The 17877-nt window shown below is 37.2% G+C and overlaps 1 protein-coding gene across 1 annotated transcript; it reads right to left on the reverse strand.

The window, feature by feature from the left end:
• Nucleotides 1–1608: 1608 nt before the first annotated feature.
• LOC125220469 (WAT1-related protein At1g09380-like) lies at nucleotides 1609–6885 on the reverse strand. The gene is made up of 8 exons (XM_048122640.1): nucleotides 6707–6885; nucleotides 6176–6238; nucleotides 5979–6095; nucleotides 5731–5902; nucleotides 5487–5645; nucleotides 5262–5413; nucleotides 5025–5167; nucleotides 1609–1625 (listed from the first exon to the last, which is right to left on the reverse strand). Exons 1-8 carry the CDS (start codon nucleotides 6883–6885, stop codon nucleotides 1609–1611), a joined length of 1002 nt encoding a protein of 333 aa, XP_047978597.1.
• Nucleotides 6886–17877: the final 10992 nt, after the last annotated feature.

Below are 17877 nucleotides of genomic sequence, written 5' to 3' on the forward strand. Positions count from 1 at the left end.
ATAATTAAATTTATAATTTCACTTTATGATAAAATTTCGCGCGGCACAAAATAAGTTATTTGTAATTACATAGATACGCGCGGCACAAAATAAAATTTCGGTAAACTTCATGATTTTATGATAGTAAATTCTAATTTTAAAATTTAATTTTACATGACTTGGTACCTACACACTAAATTAATTTTCTTTTTATTAAATATTGTGAGCGATGATATTATTGGACTTTCCTATCCTTGCAATGGTTCTAAATATAGATTGAAAGATTGCAGTACTAAAATTCATTGTACTTTCCCATTCTTGGTGCATTGATTCCGTGTAAAACGAGAAACACGCCTATTGTTTTTTCTTTCAGTTGTATATGCAAATTACAAAAGCTTACAATTTTATATTTATCTTGTTTCCTAAAAATAAAAACTTTTCACTTAAAAAATAGATTTTATAATTCATTAACACTAATTTTACTACTTTTTTTTTCTTTTCTTTTACTTTGGTTTAACCATTTTATCTTTTCACCGTTTTTACTTTATTAATTTTATATTAAAATTCGTGTCGTTTTCAAAGTTTCCGTTTTTCAGAAACGGAGAATAAAACAAAGTCATACTAGTAGAAACGGAATACACTTTTAGCAATATCAATCGTTTTATATTACTATTGAATTTTAGCATCATCTTAATGTTTCTATTATTTTCACCATGACATGTCAATTAATTAATGTGAATGTTATATCAGAAACTTATTACCAATAGAAAGATTCAATAATAACTTTATTATTTATACACTTCAAAAAAATTACAATATATACTTCCTCCCTTTTTTAACTATAGGAGCTTTAGAAACAATACGAGTTTTAATATAAAACTGGTAACGAGAAAGAGGAAGAAAAAAAATATTAAAATTAGTGCTAGGAAATAGTAGGTCCATTTTCTAAAATGGAAAGTGTCTATTTTTAGGACTATTAGTATAAGATTAGGTCTATGTTTATTTTGAAGTATAAAATAATAGTATTGAAATTAATGTTTTGATACTCACAATTCATATATATATGGAGCATAGGGGCATGTTAGGGTGTCATCACCTCTTAAAATAACAATATACCATCATTTCTAGCCAATCATTTGTACACGTGGACGAATAATAAGCTGTCATGTGGCAAAAAAAGAAAAAAAAAGTTATAAAAGACGGCCAGCAATATGTTGTACACTGTACAACAATTTTTCTTGGACAGCAATATCCAACACGCTAGACAGCAATCTATATAGATTGTTGTCTAGCGTATTGAATATTGTTGTGTAGCGTTTATAATATTGTTGTATAAGTGGTGTCACGGTATCACTTTAAGAGGGGTTGTCATTTAAACACAAACCTAGAGCATATATTAAAAAATTATATTTATTTTCAGTGGCGTTGTATACTATCTCCAAATTTCTCATTTTATATATCGATAGATTACGATTCATTTTAACCCATACATATATCATAAGTATTTATTAAGTACTTCCAATGGCATTTATATTATTATCCACGGAATTATATCGGATCTTCGCCATTATACTGACTTCATTTACATTCAACTCCTCACCAAAAGTCCAAAATTCACTTCATTTGCATTCAAGAGTCGAATATTCCTACAGAATTTAAATCAGATTAGATCATTATTATAGATAAATTGATAATAACCAATCATTAGTATGGGCCATATATATGATATGAAATTTAAATCGATCAATAATGCTACATTACAGTCTGATCCAAATGATTTTAATCTAAGATGATATATTTGAGTCATTTTAACACAACATCAATTTTGATGATTCCCGTTTTCCATCTTATAGAATATCACTTAATTACTATGGAAACTACTTTCTATCTCCTAAAATAACTCAAAAATTTTAATTTCATGTAACTTTTTTTGTTTTAAATATTTTTTCCACAAAAATACATATCAAATTAAATATTTCATCTGTCGCGGATCAGTAGTTATCACACTTACGAGATGTTACGAGATGTTAGAGGATGATGTTGTTCAATATATAATCCATGTTAAACAAAGTGAGAAAAAACAGTTGAAAGTATTAGCGGTGATAAAAAAAATAATCAAAATAAAAAAGAGAGGGAAAATATGGTTGAATATCATAATGATAGTTTACATTTTTCAAAATAAAAACGTGACCATTTTCGTAGAATAAATAAAAAAGGAAAATGTGATATTTACTCAAAGACAAAATGCATATACTCCCTCCGTCCCAATTTAAGAGTCATGTTTTGCTATTTTCGTCCGTCCCAGTTTAAGAGTCTCATTTAGAATTTACCATATTTGGACATAAAATTTAACCTCATTGTTAATGAAATTTACACTCAAATGTCATTACTTTCATAAAAATCAAACAAAACAAAATCCTAAACATACAAAAAGTGAAAAGGGTCTTACTTTCCACTACCTCACTTCAATTATTACACATTCCAACAACAACTAACTTCAATTATACACTTCAACAATTTCTTAAAACTCGTGACCTAACTAAATTGCACTCCTAAATTGGGACGGAGGGAGTAATTTTTTATCACATAGATTCATATAATCATAATTAAAAGATGATTTGTGCCAAGAGTTATGCGAATTAAAATGGCATCATATGTAATCATAAATTACTTAATATTTCGTATTTTGTAGTACTATATTTCAGACAGAATGTATTCAATCTTATTATGTAATAGGAGTAGTACTATATATGTCATTATGTGTAATTACACATAATGTGTGATTGTCTTCCTTCTGTAGTCATCGAATAAAATATCCTCATACATATTATGGACATAATATTATCACACTCGAAACAACCAAATATTTTGAATCTTATATTGTTAAATACGGAGTACTCGATTAAAAAAAATAACCACATATGAATCCTTATAAAATTACTTGTAATTTGATGTAGATAATTTAATTTAAGAGTGTTTTGTGAGAAATAATTTAATTTAAATCCAATTATCTACACTATTCTATTTTATTACTATATCTCATATTTTATTTTTTCTCACTTAACCCTCTAGATATTATTTTGTTAAATTCAAACTATTGCTAATGAGGGAGTAATAATTGCAGGTTCCCAATAAAAAAATGAGACCATGTACTATTCTTCCTCTTCCAAAAAGATGTGGCTGTGAGAAATAATGTGTGAGAATTATTTCTATTTGGCTTTTTTGAAACTCGGTTAACATATCAATGTTAATCGGAACACTTTTATATACTCATGTGTGTGGTTAAAAATTAATTAGGAGAATATGGAGATATATGATTAAAGAATTTTTGTAATAAAAATCTACTTAATGTGCACAACAACATATATTCACATGCTCTACAAGAATATGGAAAAACGAAAATTGGTAACAAAATTTAAAGGTATACTAATATTGTTGGTTACTTAATATACTTTTGCATACGATGAACTTAAATCATTGTTGCGTACTTTTTACACTAATCTAGTGAGTAAAAACTTAGCCTTGCTGATGCAATTGCGGTGTTGGCTTTACTTTATAGAGAGCAAATTATTAACAAGTATTCCTTCCGTCCCGTTTAAAATGACACGTTTTCCTTTTTAGTTTGTCCCAACTTAGATGACATATTTTCTATTTTGGAAACTTTCTATCTTCAATTAATACAACCAACAGTTTTTTTTCACTCCTATTAAAATATTCATCTTTCTTTCTCTCTCTATTTTAATACTTACACCCACTTTTTCTCTCTTCAATTAAACACTTTAACCAATAACTCCTAAAATCTCGTGTCGGCTAAGGAATGTGTCATCTTAGCCGAGACGGAGGGAGTATAACTTTTTCTCTCATAGAAACTATATAAATTAGTAGCTACTACATATGTGTGTATTAGAAATTATTGTTATATCAATCGTATAAAAATGCATTGAAATTGATTTTTTACTAAACATATGTCATTTACTTCTCTATGTATATAATATATTATCTTGATTCTTCAGAGGTGTTGAGCACCTTATACGCCTGACTTGTTATATATATCGTGAATGTTGGATATACGTCTTAGTCAAAAACTAAAACTTGTTACGCCACGAGTGTTTTTTTTTTCTTTCTGTTGTTACGCCACGAGTTATATCTACATCGCCGCTTGAAGACGATATATATGCAGTTGATATGTATTTAAATGTTGCACGCAATTTGAAATAAATGATAGTCAACTAAACAGTTTCAGGATGGCTAATTAAGCTTATTGAAAAACTTATAAGCTCCGACATATATTTTATAAGTTTATAAAGTCCTACCTCCCCGTTCCATAGAAATAAGTCATAGGAGTATTATATTTTTTCATTTATTCCACAGAAATAATTCATATCCATTTATGATAACAAAATTTTCTCATTTTTCTGTTTCTTTATTATATATGGGCCCCACTGTTCACTATATAATTTCAACTATTTTTATCTTCTTCTCTCTTATTTTACCAATTACACATTAAAACCCGCGTTAACAACAAATAATCTATTTTATAAGACGGAGAAAGTTTGAAATAACCTATTTATATTGGAATAGTTGTTGAGTTTATAAGTAAAAGAGAAACAAATCCAAAAGAGAGAGAAAAACCGAAGATATATGAAATTGATGAAAACTTATAGTATGTTGGTAATAACAAACCATAATCGGATTGATTTTGTAAATTATATATTTGTAATAAAATTTATAATTTGTTGGTAATAACAAACCATAATCGGATTGCTTTAGTAAATTGAATGTTTCTAATAATATTTATATGATGGTAATACAAACCATAATCGGAGGTAGCGTTAAGATCTAGAGTGAACTACATAATTTTACCTGATCTTTTATAAATGAACACCAATAGTTCCTGATTTTTTTAACAATAGATACCAAACATTTGATTTTTGAGCCATGGAGACTGAAGAGTATTTATGGAATCAATTAAATAAAATCAAAAGTATAATTTCTTCCATTTAATTCAATTACCATCCAAATTGAATTTAAATAAAAAAATTTGCCGTTAAAAATTGTTGGATGCGGCACTTCCTCCATTTTCATGTCATGCTCAGCTATCTTCTCTGCTTCATGAACAGCTGTTTCCCTAAACTTGCCCCACAACAGTCCGTACAGTCCCAACGCAATCAGCACAGGTCCAACAACTCTGCAAGAACGGACCAACTCAGTAAGTTATAATTAGAGACACAAAGGTACCAAACATAATATTCCAGCCTAAAATCGTAAATAATTAGACTTACGTTCCAATGTAGATCTTTTCATCAAGTACAGCCAAACTGACGATGGCTACCATCATAATTCGCAAAGGGCTAAACACGGATACGTATAAAGGGCCTTTCCTGTCTATGCACCATGCCTTTAGGCAAAATGCCACTGCTGAGCACATTACTCCCTGCAAACATTATATTACTCTACTTTGTAACTAAATATAGATGATGAAGAAATGAGAGAATGATATATTATACCGCGTAGATGGATGAGATGAGCCTAAGTTCGGAAGCCAGGGACCAAGCAGATAAGTTAGGCTCCATTGCGAAGGCCACGGCCACACACTGGACAGTCGCCATTGCGCACATTATGGCCGTGCATGAGAAGGGAACATTGTAGTTCAGGCTTTCTTTTTCCTGCAATTTAATTATATTAATGTTGTAGTTATTTGACTTGACAAGACATTAATTTGAGATTGATTAGAAGAGGTGGTGTGGTTACTTGGATGATCAAGTAGACAGCCCAAGAAACAGCACTGAGAATGAGGAGAAAAGGGCCTAGAATGACGACGAGTCCGGAGTAAAACGACAAAAACAGGGTTCCTCCTACACACAACACCGTCCCCAGTATTTTTGCTTGCCCTCCCTTGGTCTTCACGCCTATCTTTTCCAATCTGTCACATATAGGGATGTCAGTGGAGCCTGAAAACCTGTGTCAATTTTGAGGGTTAGGGTTTGATAGATTATTACCGAAAGGCGACAGCCATGATAAAGGTGACCACGGGATGAATGTTGGTTAACGCGCATGCGATTGTTGGAGTTGAATTCTTCAGTCCCACGAAATATGTGATTTGATTCACTGTCACTCTGCACCATAAGATAAGCCCTATTTTCAGATGTTCAATTTTTTCTTTTTAATATATATATGTGCCTTGTTTTCCACTCACCCAAATATGGAGCATAAGAAGATCTGGAATAAGATACTTCGTGTCATTTTAGGGCGATTATTCCTGCAAAAATTGGCAGTCAAATTCACATTATAATATAACCGAAGAGAGAAGTTTTTGTTGAGTTAATATGTGAATCCAACATAGCAAATACTCCCTCCGTCCCACAATGATTGTCCCATTCTTCCATTTTCGTCCGTCCCACAAAATTTATCCCATTTCACTTTTTACCATTTTTGGTAGTGGACCCCATATTCCACTAACTCATTCCTACACATATTTTATTATAAAACTAATATATAAAAGTATGACCTAAATTCCACTAACTTTTTCAACTCAATTTTCATTACATTTCTTAAAACTCGTGCCCGGTCAAAGTGAGACAATCTTTGTAGGACGGAGGGAGTAATTGATGAGTTGTATGCTAAAAGTTATCACATTTAAAATGAATTCAAGGTGGGGTGGCAAGAAGAAGTCAAGAAAATGATGACATAGAGATACATATAGATGGATAGATATATGGATAGATACCTCTCTACGAAGTAAGCAAGAGGAAGAATCGAAAGCGTAGCGAAAAGTTGGCGATATGCAACTTGCACAAAAGGACTCATTCCGGTATTCATTGCCAATTTTGCTATGATATTCATACCAACATACCCTAACTGCACTATCACCATGTACGCGCATGCTGTCATATCTCCTCCCCCCATCTTCACTGATTAATTTTCCCCTAGAGAGAAAATTAATAACATGTAAAGACAGAGGTTGTGATGAGTTAGAGAGAACGAGGAGAGATGATAGTTTTGTTTTTGTTGTGTAATGAAATATGCCCGGGAGAGGGGAGTATCACGCTTCCTCATTGTCATTTATGCTATAAATCCACTTTCAGTTAACACAATATTGTTTGTCAGCTTACCTTTTTAATTCATTATTACTAAACTCCAATTTTTCTACACATACACATGGGCATGTCAAAATGGGTATCGGAAATTGGATACCCGATATCCGAACCCGAAATATCGGGTAATTGGATTTTTGTATTATTGGATGTCGGGCCGATAACCGATCGGGTAATACCCAAATTACCCGATTTTTTTTTAAAATTTAATTAATTATGTATTTATTTTATTATTTAAAAAATTCAAACGTACTCACGAAATCCTTCACTCTTAAGTTTTGTTTCTAATAATTTGTAGTAGTTTTTTTATCTTCAACTCGAACTACTTTTAGTTTGTATCTAATTCGAACTACAAGTTTGTATTTCCAAAAATTTGTAGTAGTTAATTTTCTTAAAAAAATAATAAAAAAATATTTAAAAAAATCTACAATCGGGACTGGATACCCGAGTCGGGTATCTGGGTACCCGAAAAAATAATTTCAGATCGGGTATCGAATATTAGATTATTGGAAATTCGGGATCGGATAACCGAAATTTTTGAATCGAGTATCCGCGCGTACCCGATTTGCCAGGCCTACATGCAGACGTCTTGCAATAATCAAATTGCATTCTTCCATTTCTCCTCTTGCCTTGTTGGTTGGTTGGTTGGTTGTGCTTTTTTTAAAACAATATTGAAATAATTGTGAACTCATTTCTACTCCCTCCGTCCCAATAAATATGAAACGTTTGCTGTTTTGCACAAGATTTTATGTAGTGTTGTTTTGTAAGTTAAAGAAGAGAGAGAAAAGTAGAGATAAAATTATTTCTATTTTAAGAAACGTTTCATTTTTAATGGGACGACCCAAAAATGAAAACGTTTCATTTCTAGTTGGACATGGAGTATATTTCTGCTTCTATTTCAAGTATCAACTTCTGATGTGCACTGCATTTTGTTTCAAGTTGCGTAAGGTCGACCCAATAGAATTTTAGTTTACCAAATTACAATAAATTCTTATTATATTTATTACTATGGTACATAATTATAATAATTAGATTACGATTTTCTTTATTAGTTTACAACATAATAATTGCAACAAGATTATTATAATTAGTGGAAGGAGGGAGTATCATTTAACTCATTCAACTCAATTTCTTAATCTCTATGTCCAAAAGAAGTGAACCAACTTAGATGGGACGGAGGGAGTCTGAATTATAACATCCTAATAATAATATAAATAATAATAGTATAGAATAATAAAAATTACTCCCTCCGTCCCTCATTATTTGTCATCATTTGACCCGGCAAGAGTTTTAAGAAATGTAGTAGAAAGTGGGTTGAAAAAGTTAGTGGCATGTTGGTCCTACTTTTATATATTATTTTTATAATAAAATGTGAGTGAGAATGAGTTAGTGGAATGTGGGGTCTACTACCAAAAATGGTAAAAGTGAAAGGTGACAAATTTTTAGGGACGGACAAAAATGAAAATAAGTGACAAATTTTCAGGAACGGAAGGAGTATTCTCTATTAAATAATGAGGATTTAGTTTGTTTTTTGGTTGAATTAAACTACACAATTGAATTAATGAAAATTAGACGCATGTATAAAATACTGAAAAGAAGAAGAGAATGTGAGAGAAGATATTAATTGTTTTATACTCTATACCAATAAAAAAGGAATTTTAATTCGAGATTTTAAGAAATGTAGTAGAAAGCTTGTAACATCCCACTTTTTCGAAACCTAATTTTCGAGATATAAAATTTTTGCATTAAATGTTTTAATGCTATGAAGTATGTGAATTAAATGATGAGTGATTTATTGCATGATTCTTTGTGACCTAATTGCGATATGGAGTTGAGTTTGAGTTGAATAGTCAAACTTGTTGATTATATGACGTGGCTATTGAAAATTCAATATTGTGGAAAATATGTTGTGAAGATGAAGTGGAATTAAAAATGGTGGATTTTGTGACGTAATTATGTGAATATTTTGATGCGGGGCGAAATAATATTGTGGTGAATTATTCCTAAGGGATGAGTGAGATTAAATAGGAGCATCATTATTTAATTGGAATCAACCACTTCTATTTATTGGAAAGGAATTCTATTTTTCGTGGATTTGATTATTCTCTTGGGATATTTATCCAAATTAAATCCAAAGTCCGATTATTCCTTATTTCCTCTGTGAAATTTTCAAAACCCACTTTATAATATGGAGATTTTCGAAAATCTCCTATTTATGGGAGAAGGAATTATTTTATTATATGATTTAATTCCTTATTTATTCTCTTCCATGAATAAATATAAATATTCTAGCATATCTTACCATATCTAAGGAGATCTTGCCATATCCTATTTTGATTAAGAAATTAATTAAATTCCTTGTGGGAGAGGAATAAAAATCGTCACTTTTCCTATTTAATTGGGGAGATTATTATTTTTATTCTGCTCCGTAATATTTTATTCTACTCCGTGAAATACTTAAATTAAATCATAGGCTAATTAAATAGCCTAAGATTTCGAAATCCCCTTATTTCTCACCAGAATTAATGCCAATCTCCTCCCATATCTCCTCAAATCTTTTTATTTATTTAATTATGGGATTATATCTTGCACTCTATAAATAAGAGACAAAACCCTAACCCTAGATCACAAAATACACGCCTCCCACTTCCCCAACTCACGCCTCCCATCTCTCTCAATTTTCTTCTACTTTTCTCCAATATTTCTTCATCTTTTGAGAAGAATTGAAGTTGAAACTCAAGAATCTTTGAAGAATCAAGGCTATTACTTTGTTTCTACCGTTCGTTCTATCAAGAAAAGGTATTTTTATATTAATCTTTCTTCATCTAACCGATTAATCGGTGTTCTTGAACCCTCATGCATATAGATTGAGTGAAAGGGGAAACAATTGATGAATATGGGATGCGTATGTGTGTGTGTGGATCGTGTGTGTGTGCGTGCCTCGGTGTGCGTGCATGTGTGTTTTCTGTGTGCGTGTGATGTGTGTTGTAAAACACTCATGCGTGACATGTTTTGATGTCAGATTGGGAGTTGTGGTGTGAATAAAATTGATATGATAATCATGCCTTGTTTTTTTTGAACGATGTTATAAAACTAATCGATGGGAAAAAGGAAAACGTTGGGAACATGCATGTTTTTGAGTAGATGATTGAGACTTACTTGTGATACACATAAATTAAAGGTGATAACTCGCGCTCTCGGTGTGATAGCAAGAGGAAGAACGTACTTGTGATCTAAGGAGTCGAGGTGGGCTTTATTCACTAAACTCTTTTATTACCAAAATATTGATTATGGTGTTATAAGGGTGAATTAAAATGTTATGCCATGCCTGTGATTGTTTTGGTTATGTTGTGTGCCTGATGTTTAGTTTGTGAGTCCGCTCCATTAGGCTATAGGGCTATAAAAACGAATTCGGGTCTAAGTAGGGCCGCAAACCCTATCAGGCTAGTGTACACAGTTAGGATCGGGAGCCGTCCTTGCTAGTCGGCCGGTCTCGTGGGCGAATAGTGTGGCCACACTTTCGTCGCACTATGGAATTGTTGATTGTTGAGAAAATGAGAGGAATTGTTTGACTGGCCAGTCTATGAAATTATTTTGTGATACTCGATGATATTCTTTTATAAATGCAAACTCGAGTTCACTATGGTAAGGATGGCATATCTACTAAAAATGTTTTGGCATGAGGTCACTGAGTATGTTTAAAATACTCAGCCCTGCATGTGTTTTCCCTATGTGCAGGTTGAGCAGCGATGAGCGGTTGGCGGTGTTGAGCAAATAAATTGAAAGATAATATGATTGTAACAGTCCGCCCTCCTAGGGTACAATAAATGCGGCGGCTGCTACCCGAAACCGACTCCAAAGAAGTAACATAGGCTAGGGTTTCATTTAAAGAGTATTGACCAAAAGAGTTGAAGGAGATATCAGAGTATTAAATGCAACAACTTAACCTAGAAGATTAAAGGAAGAAAAATATCATAAATAACGATCAAAATCTCAAGAGTACGACATCATATCCAAGTCAAAATCACAAGAAAAGACTAAGGCTTCAAACCGAAGGCAAGATGCAAATATTCCAAAAAGAAATTCTAGAGTGTATCAAAAATTCAGCGGAAAACGACCAAGAGAGAAGCATAGCTATGTATGGTGACACAACTACACTTAGAGTTCAACATATCCATATTAATTAATTAAGCTGCTCAACACCCGCCACCACTCGTCGTCATTCAACCTGCACATAAGGAAAACACATGCAGGGCTGAGTATTTTGAAATACTCAGTGAGCTCGTTGTCAAAACATTTTGTAAGTTATGCCACCCTTACCAAGTGAACTCGAGTTTTAAGCAGTTATAAAAGGAATATCACGAGTATCACAAAATATATTTTCATAGACTGGCCAGTCAAAATAATCTCCCATTTTCATCATTAATTAACAATCATTCCATGGTGCGACGAAAGTGTGGCCACACTTTTCGCCCACGAGACCGGCCGACTAGCAAGGACGGCTCTCGATCCCATTGTGTACACAGCCTGGTAGAGCTTGCGGCCCATACTCAGACCCGAATTCGTATAAGCAGATCAGATATCACATAAAAACAAACATAGGTATGGCATAACAGTTAAACCACCCTTATAACTCCGAACAACATTTTGATAAAGTAAAAGAGAGTTTTTAGAGTAAAGCCCACCTCGATTGCTTAGTTTTCAAGTAGTTTCGCTTTTCCGTTATCCGGCTTCGCAACCAAAGTTTCACCTTTTAATCACATAGGCACATATCACAAATTAGGTTCAATACTACTCTTACTCATGCATGTCTCATTACTTTTCCCTCTTCCCAACGATTTATCTTATCATTACTAATTATCCAAGATCATGTTTATCACATAAGATTATTTAACTATCAAACACACACTACACAACACAACAACACACACACACACACGCGGCACACACACACACGCCACACACACACTCACGGCACACACACATACACATGTTCCCACATCCCTTTTCATCCCTCTTTCACTCAACTAAGATGCATGAGGGTTCAAGAAGACCGATTAATCGGTTAGAAGAAGAAAAGGAAAAGGTAGAAGGAGAACAAGCATAACTCTTAAACAAAAATACCTCTTTAGCGAAAAACAATCGGTAGAAACAAGTAATAGCCTTGATTCTTCAAAGTTCTTAGATTAAACTTCAATTTCTTCTCAAAGGATGAAGGATTAATGGAGTAATGTAGAAGAAAAATTGAGAGAGTGTGTGTGAGGGAGAGGGCCGAAAATATGGGGGCTAGGGTTGGGGTTTTGGTTCTTATTTATAGAGTTCCACAAGATCTTTAGGTAATTAGAATAGAATATTTGGTAAGATCTCATTCTCCCAATTAAATAAATAAATAAAATAATATTGTGAAGTAGGGAAGAAGAATTAACAAAAATAGATCCTAGGGCAAATCCCTATAATTTTCGAAAATTAGGCCTTCCAAAAAGCCAAGATTTTGTTTTGGTATTTTTCCATATAGAATAAAATATCATGGAGCAAAATAAAAATAAGGAAAATTCTCCATGCAACAAGGTAAGGGGCGATTTCTAGCCTTTTTAAATAAGGCATGAATTTTTGAATATTGACTAGAATAAAGTATGGCAAGATCTCTTGAAGTATGGAAAGATTTGGTAGAATAATTAAATTCTAGGTATGGAAGGAAATCAAGTAAGGAATCAAATAAAATAAAACAATTCCTTCCTTCCCAAATATAGTGATTTTCGAAAATCACTAGAAGAATAAGGGGGCTCGATTTTTCCATCTCTAAACAAGGAAATAATTGGCTCTTGGAATTTAATTTGGATAAATATCCCAAGGATTAAATAAATTCCGGAAAAATAGAAATTCTTTCTCCAAGGGGTCTAGGGTTCGAAAATTACAAGAATTAGGGTGATAAGTATTTATAGAAATTTTCTCTAATATTCTCACTCACCCATAAACAATTAAATTGCCACATAGTCTCATAACTTAATATATCACATGCCACATCATTAAATTAAATAGGTTTGACTTTTCAAACTTTCAACACAAACCCTAACTCAAATCGACCATATCAACTCATGAAATAAAAGCATCCTCGATGCCACGTCATCAACAATTAATTCTAGGGCTCAAAAATTAGGGTTCTAAAATCCGGGATGTTACATCCTACCACACTTAAAAAAAATTTCGTCCCGAAATTTGGTACCTTTTACGGAAAGAGTTCCGGGTATAGCTCTATCATCTTATCCTCACGCTCCCACGTGGCTTCCTCGGGCCCGTGGTTTCTCCATTGAATTTTCACGAAGGCAGTGGTTTTATTCCTCAAGGTTTGGACCTTTCGATCCAAGATCATCTGGGGTCGCTCCTCGTAGCTCAGATCCGGGCTTACAGCAATATCCTCGTAACGAATCACATGCTTCGGATCGAACACTTATTTTCGCAACTGCGACACATAAAAAACGTTGTGCACATTCCCAAGGCTGGGCGGCAACGCTAATCTATAAGCTACGGGTCCTACTCCTTCTAGAATTTCGTACGGCCCGATAAAACGTGGATACTTTGAGAAAAAAATTTATCACCAGCGTGGAACTGCAAGTCCGTCCATCGAACGTCGGCGTACGACTTCTGCCTATCCTGGGCTTCTTTCATTCTCGCACGGATTCGTCGAACGATTTCGACCATTTCTTCGACTGCATCGAGTCCAAGCGCTCTTCGTTCGCCAACTTCATCCCAGTAGAGCGGAGATCTACACTTCTTCCCATAGAGTGCTTCGTATGGCGCCATGCCGATCGTGGCTTGAAAGCTGTTGTTGTAGGCGAACTCGATCAAAGGGAGTGCGGTCTCCCAACTTCCGCCTCGGTCGAGCACCACGGCTCTTAACATGTCCTCGAGAGTTAGTATCGTCCTCTCGGATTGTCCATCGGATTGTGGGTGAAAAGCGGTACTAAAGTTTAAGCGTGTTCCAAGCTCGCGTTGTAAGCTAATCCAAAATTTCGAGGTAAACTTCGGGTCACGATCAGACGTAATTGTCACTGGGACTCCATGTAGTCGCACGATCTCCTGAACGTAGATTCGGGCTAGCCTATCCGATCCATGGGTTACGGGGATTGGTATGAAATGCGCACTCTTGGTAAGCCGATCGATGATCACCCAGATCGCGGTGTTCCCTTTAAGGGTTTTCGGCAACGCAGTCACGAAGTCCATAGCGATGTGCTCCCACTTCCACTCGGGTATCTCAAGCGGTTGTAGCTTCCCGTACGGTCGTTGGTGTAAGGCTTTCACCTGTTGGCAGGCTAAGCAACGTTCCACGAAAGCTGCGACATCTCTCTTCATGCCGTTCCACCAAAAGGACTTTTTCAGATCCTGGTACATCTTTGTGCTCCCGGGGTGAGCAGCGTATGGGGTTCCGTGCGCTTCGCTCAAGATTTCGTTCCTAAGACTCTCATCGTTTGGTACACACAGTCTCCCTTCAAAGGTGAGAGTGTTGTCGGAAGCCTCGCCAAACTGTCCGGACTCACCGGTTCTTACTTCGACTCGAATTTCCTCCAATTTCTCATCTAGCCGTTGAGCTACAACGATCCTCGTCCTTAGATCAGGTTCTACTACTAACGCGGCGATTCGACCTTTCACGGTATCGGGTGTTCTAACTACTTCTATCCGCAACTTACTCAACTCTCGCACTAGGCTCTCCTCGGCTGTCAGAAAGACGGCGAGTTGCGAATGGTCTCTACGGCTTAAAGCGTCTGCTACTACGTTTGCCTTGCCGGGGTGGTAGTTGATACCACAATCGTAATCCTTCACTAGCTCGAGCCATCTCCGTTGTCGCATGTTCAGGTCCTTCTGCTCGAAGAAGTACTTCAAACTCTTATGGTCCGTAAAGATTTCACACCTAACTCCGTAGAGATGGTGCCTCCAAATCTTTAGGGCATGCACTACAGCGGCTAACTCTAAATCGTGGGTAGGGTAGTTCAACTCGTGCGGTTTCAACTGTCGCGACGCGTAAGCGATCACCTTGTTGTTCTGCATCAACACGCATCCTAATCCGACTTTCGAAGCGTCGGTGTAAACTACGTAGTCGACTCCAAGCTCTGGCACAGCTAACACTGGTGCGGTGGTCAATTTCTCCTTCAAAAGTTGGAAGCTCGCTTCACACTCCGGCGTCCAATTCACCTTGATTCCTTTCTTGAGCTGTTGGGTCATTGGTCTCGCTATCTTAGAGAATCCTTCTATGAACCTTCGGTAGTATCCTGCCAAACCCAGGAAACTCCGAATCTCGTTCTGCGTCGATGGCGACTTCCACTGTTGTACCGCCTCGACCTTAGCGGGGTCCACTCGGATTCCCTCTGCTGACACAATGTGTCCTAAAAAGTTGACTTCCTTCAACCAGAATTCACACTTGCTGAATTTGGCGTACAGCTTCTCCTTCCTCAACGTTTCCAGCGCGATCCGTAGGTGTTCCGCGTGCTCCTTCTCGTCCTTCGAGTAGACTAAGATGTCATCTATGAAAACTAAGACGAACGTATCTAGGTACGGGTGGAAAACGCGGTTCATCAAATCCATAAACACGGCTAGGGCGTTCGTCAGACCGAACGGCATCACAACGAACTCATAATGACCATATCTGGTACGGAATGCGGTCTTAGGGATATCCTCCTTTCGCACTTTCAGCTGGTGGTATCCGGACTTCAAGTCCATCTTAGAGAACACTCCGGCTCCTCGGAGTTGGTCGAACAGGTCATCTATCCTCGGCAAAGAGTATTTGTTCTTGAGGGTCAATTTGTTCAACTCTCTATAGTCAATACACATTCTCATTGACCCATCTTTCTTCTTAACGAAGAGCACCGGTGCGCCCCATGGCGAAACACTGGGCCTAACGAATCCTAAATCCATGAGCTCTTGCAGCTGAATCTTTAACTCCTCTAACTCCTTAGGTGCCATGCGGTACGGCGCCTTCGATATGGGGGCGGCTCCAGGTTCGAGATCGATCATAAATTCTAACTGCCTATCGGGCGGCGGTCTAGGTAACTCCTCGGGAAAGACATCGGGAAAATCGCGTACGACAGCAACGTCTTCGAGCCTCGCTTCCTCCTTCTCTTCTCCGCGGAGATAGACATGGTAGGCCGGGCGTCCTTTCCTCAACATGGCGGTGGCTTGTAACGCAGAGACTACAGCGAGTCGTCGGTTCATCGAGATTCCGTGGTACACGGCGGGTTCCATACCCGGGGTTTGCAGGGTTATCTGTCGCTTCTTATAACTAATCGTCGCGAAGTTCGCAGTTAACCAATCCATTCCTAAGATCACGTCAACGTCTCTCATCGCCATAACTCGCAGGTCGTGAGCAACTAACTTAAGTTCTCCTAGTACGATTTCTACGTTCAAGCAAAAACGAGAGATCTCTATCATTTCTCCTGCTGGTGAGGACACCATCATTTTATGTTCGGACTTCCTAGTAGGCAAGCTTAGGGTATGCACACACAACTCAGAGATGAACGAATGCGATGTGCCCGTATCAAACAAAACAACGATAGGGGTATCAAGGATTTCGCCTATACCTGCTAGATTTCCACTCTCGGGCTTTCCTTGCTCGACCTTGGGCTGCTTCTGCTCTATAGCGTACGCTCTAGCCGGGGCTGGAAGTCTTGGGCGGACAGGCTGCTGCAGCCGCAGTTGCTGATTCGGGTTTGCTCCCGAGCTCGTAGGTGGCGCTCTCGGCTGCTGACGGAAACCCTGATGGTTCTGCCTTGGTCCGTTTCCCTTGCTCGGACACTCCCTCGAGAAGTACCCGTTTCCTCCACAGTTGAAGCATCTATTCGAGTTCGGTCCTCTACACTGCCCGAAATGGTACTTGGCGCAAACGTTACACTGAGGTGGTCTGGCACGGGGGTCGCTCCTCGGATTGAACGAAGTCTGTCCTCCTCCGTTGGGACGGTATCGCTTATTGTCATGGTGGATCCTACTCTCCTCCCATCTCCTCTTGTCATGGTTAGGATGTGGCGGGGGTAATGTCATCGCGGTGTTCCCCGCACTCTTCTCCTTTGGCATTGCTGCCTCTACATCCAAGGCGAGAGCTAGCGCCTCGGCGTACGTAAGGGTTCCGCGGACTGCTAACGCCATCCTAATCTCGTGCCTAAGGCCCTCACGAAACTTATCAGCCAGCTTCTCATCGGTATCGGTCTGTTCCGGCACATAGCGGGTCATGTCACAAAGTGCACGGTCATACTCGGTTACGGACAGACGTCCTTGGGTGAGGTTGTGAAACTCGGCTGCTTTCGCCTTGCGGTAGCTCTTAGGTACGTACTTATCGTAAACTTCTGTCTTGAACTCCTCCCAAGTCATCCCGTCTATGCGATCCTGGGGCATGGTCTTCAGTTTGGTGTCCCACCAAAAATCGGCGGATCCGGTCAGCTGATGCGTCACGCAGATCATCTTCTCCGCGTCGTTGCACACTAAGGTTCGGAAGATGCGCTCTAAGGCTCGTATCCAAGTTTCGGCTTTCGCAGGTTCGCCCATTCCATCGAAGGTAGAAGGCTTTTGGTCAAGGAAAAGCTTCACGACTTCCCTATCTACTCGTGGAGGTAGTGGTGGTGGTGACGGCGGTCTTGGTTGCGTCACGCTTTGCTCTTCCGAAGCATGGGAAGATGGTTCCTCGTTCCTCACGTTGCGTCTAGGCGGCATTCTGATTTATCGCACTCGAATTGTTAGCGTACTTAATTTAAAATCTCAAGATGGTGATAGGGTACTTGAAAGGAAGAAAATTTTTTTTTAACTCATTCACAAGTAGGGTCTA

The sequence above is a fragment of the Salvia hispanica genome, chromosome 4 (genome assembly GCF_023119035.1).
Source record: "Salvia hispanica cultivar TCC Black 2014 chromosome 4, UniMelb_Shisp_WGS_1.0, whole genome shotgun sequence".
Taxonomy (NCBI): Eukaryota; Viridiplantae; Streptophyta; class Magnoliopsida; order Lamiales; family Lamiaceae; genus Salvia; species Salvia hispanica.

Excerpts from the sequence above, each read along its gene's own strand:
- LOC125220469 (XM_048122640.1), bottom strand. The coding sequence starts at position 6,885 with ATGGGGGGAGGAGATATGACAGCATGCGCGTACATGGTGATAGTGCAG. Across the intron at positions 6,096-6,175 it reads TTCTTATGCTCCATATTTGG|AGTGACAGTGAATCAAATCA; the intron begins GTGAGTGGAAAA and ends CTTATGGTGCAG. Across the intron at positions 5,168-5,261 it reads GAAAAGATCTACATTGGAAC|AGTTGTTGGACCTGTGCTGA; the intron begins GTAAGTCTAATT and ends CCGTTCTTGCAG.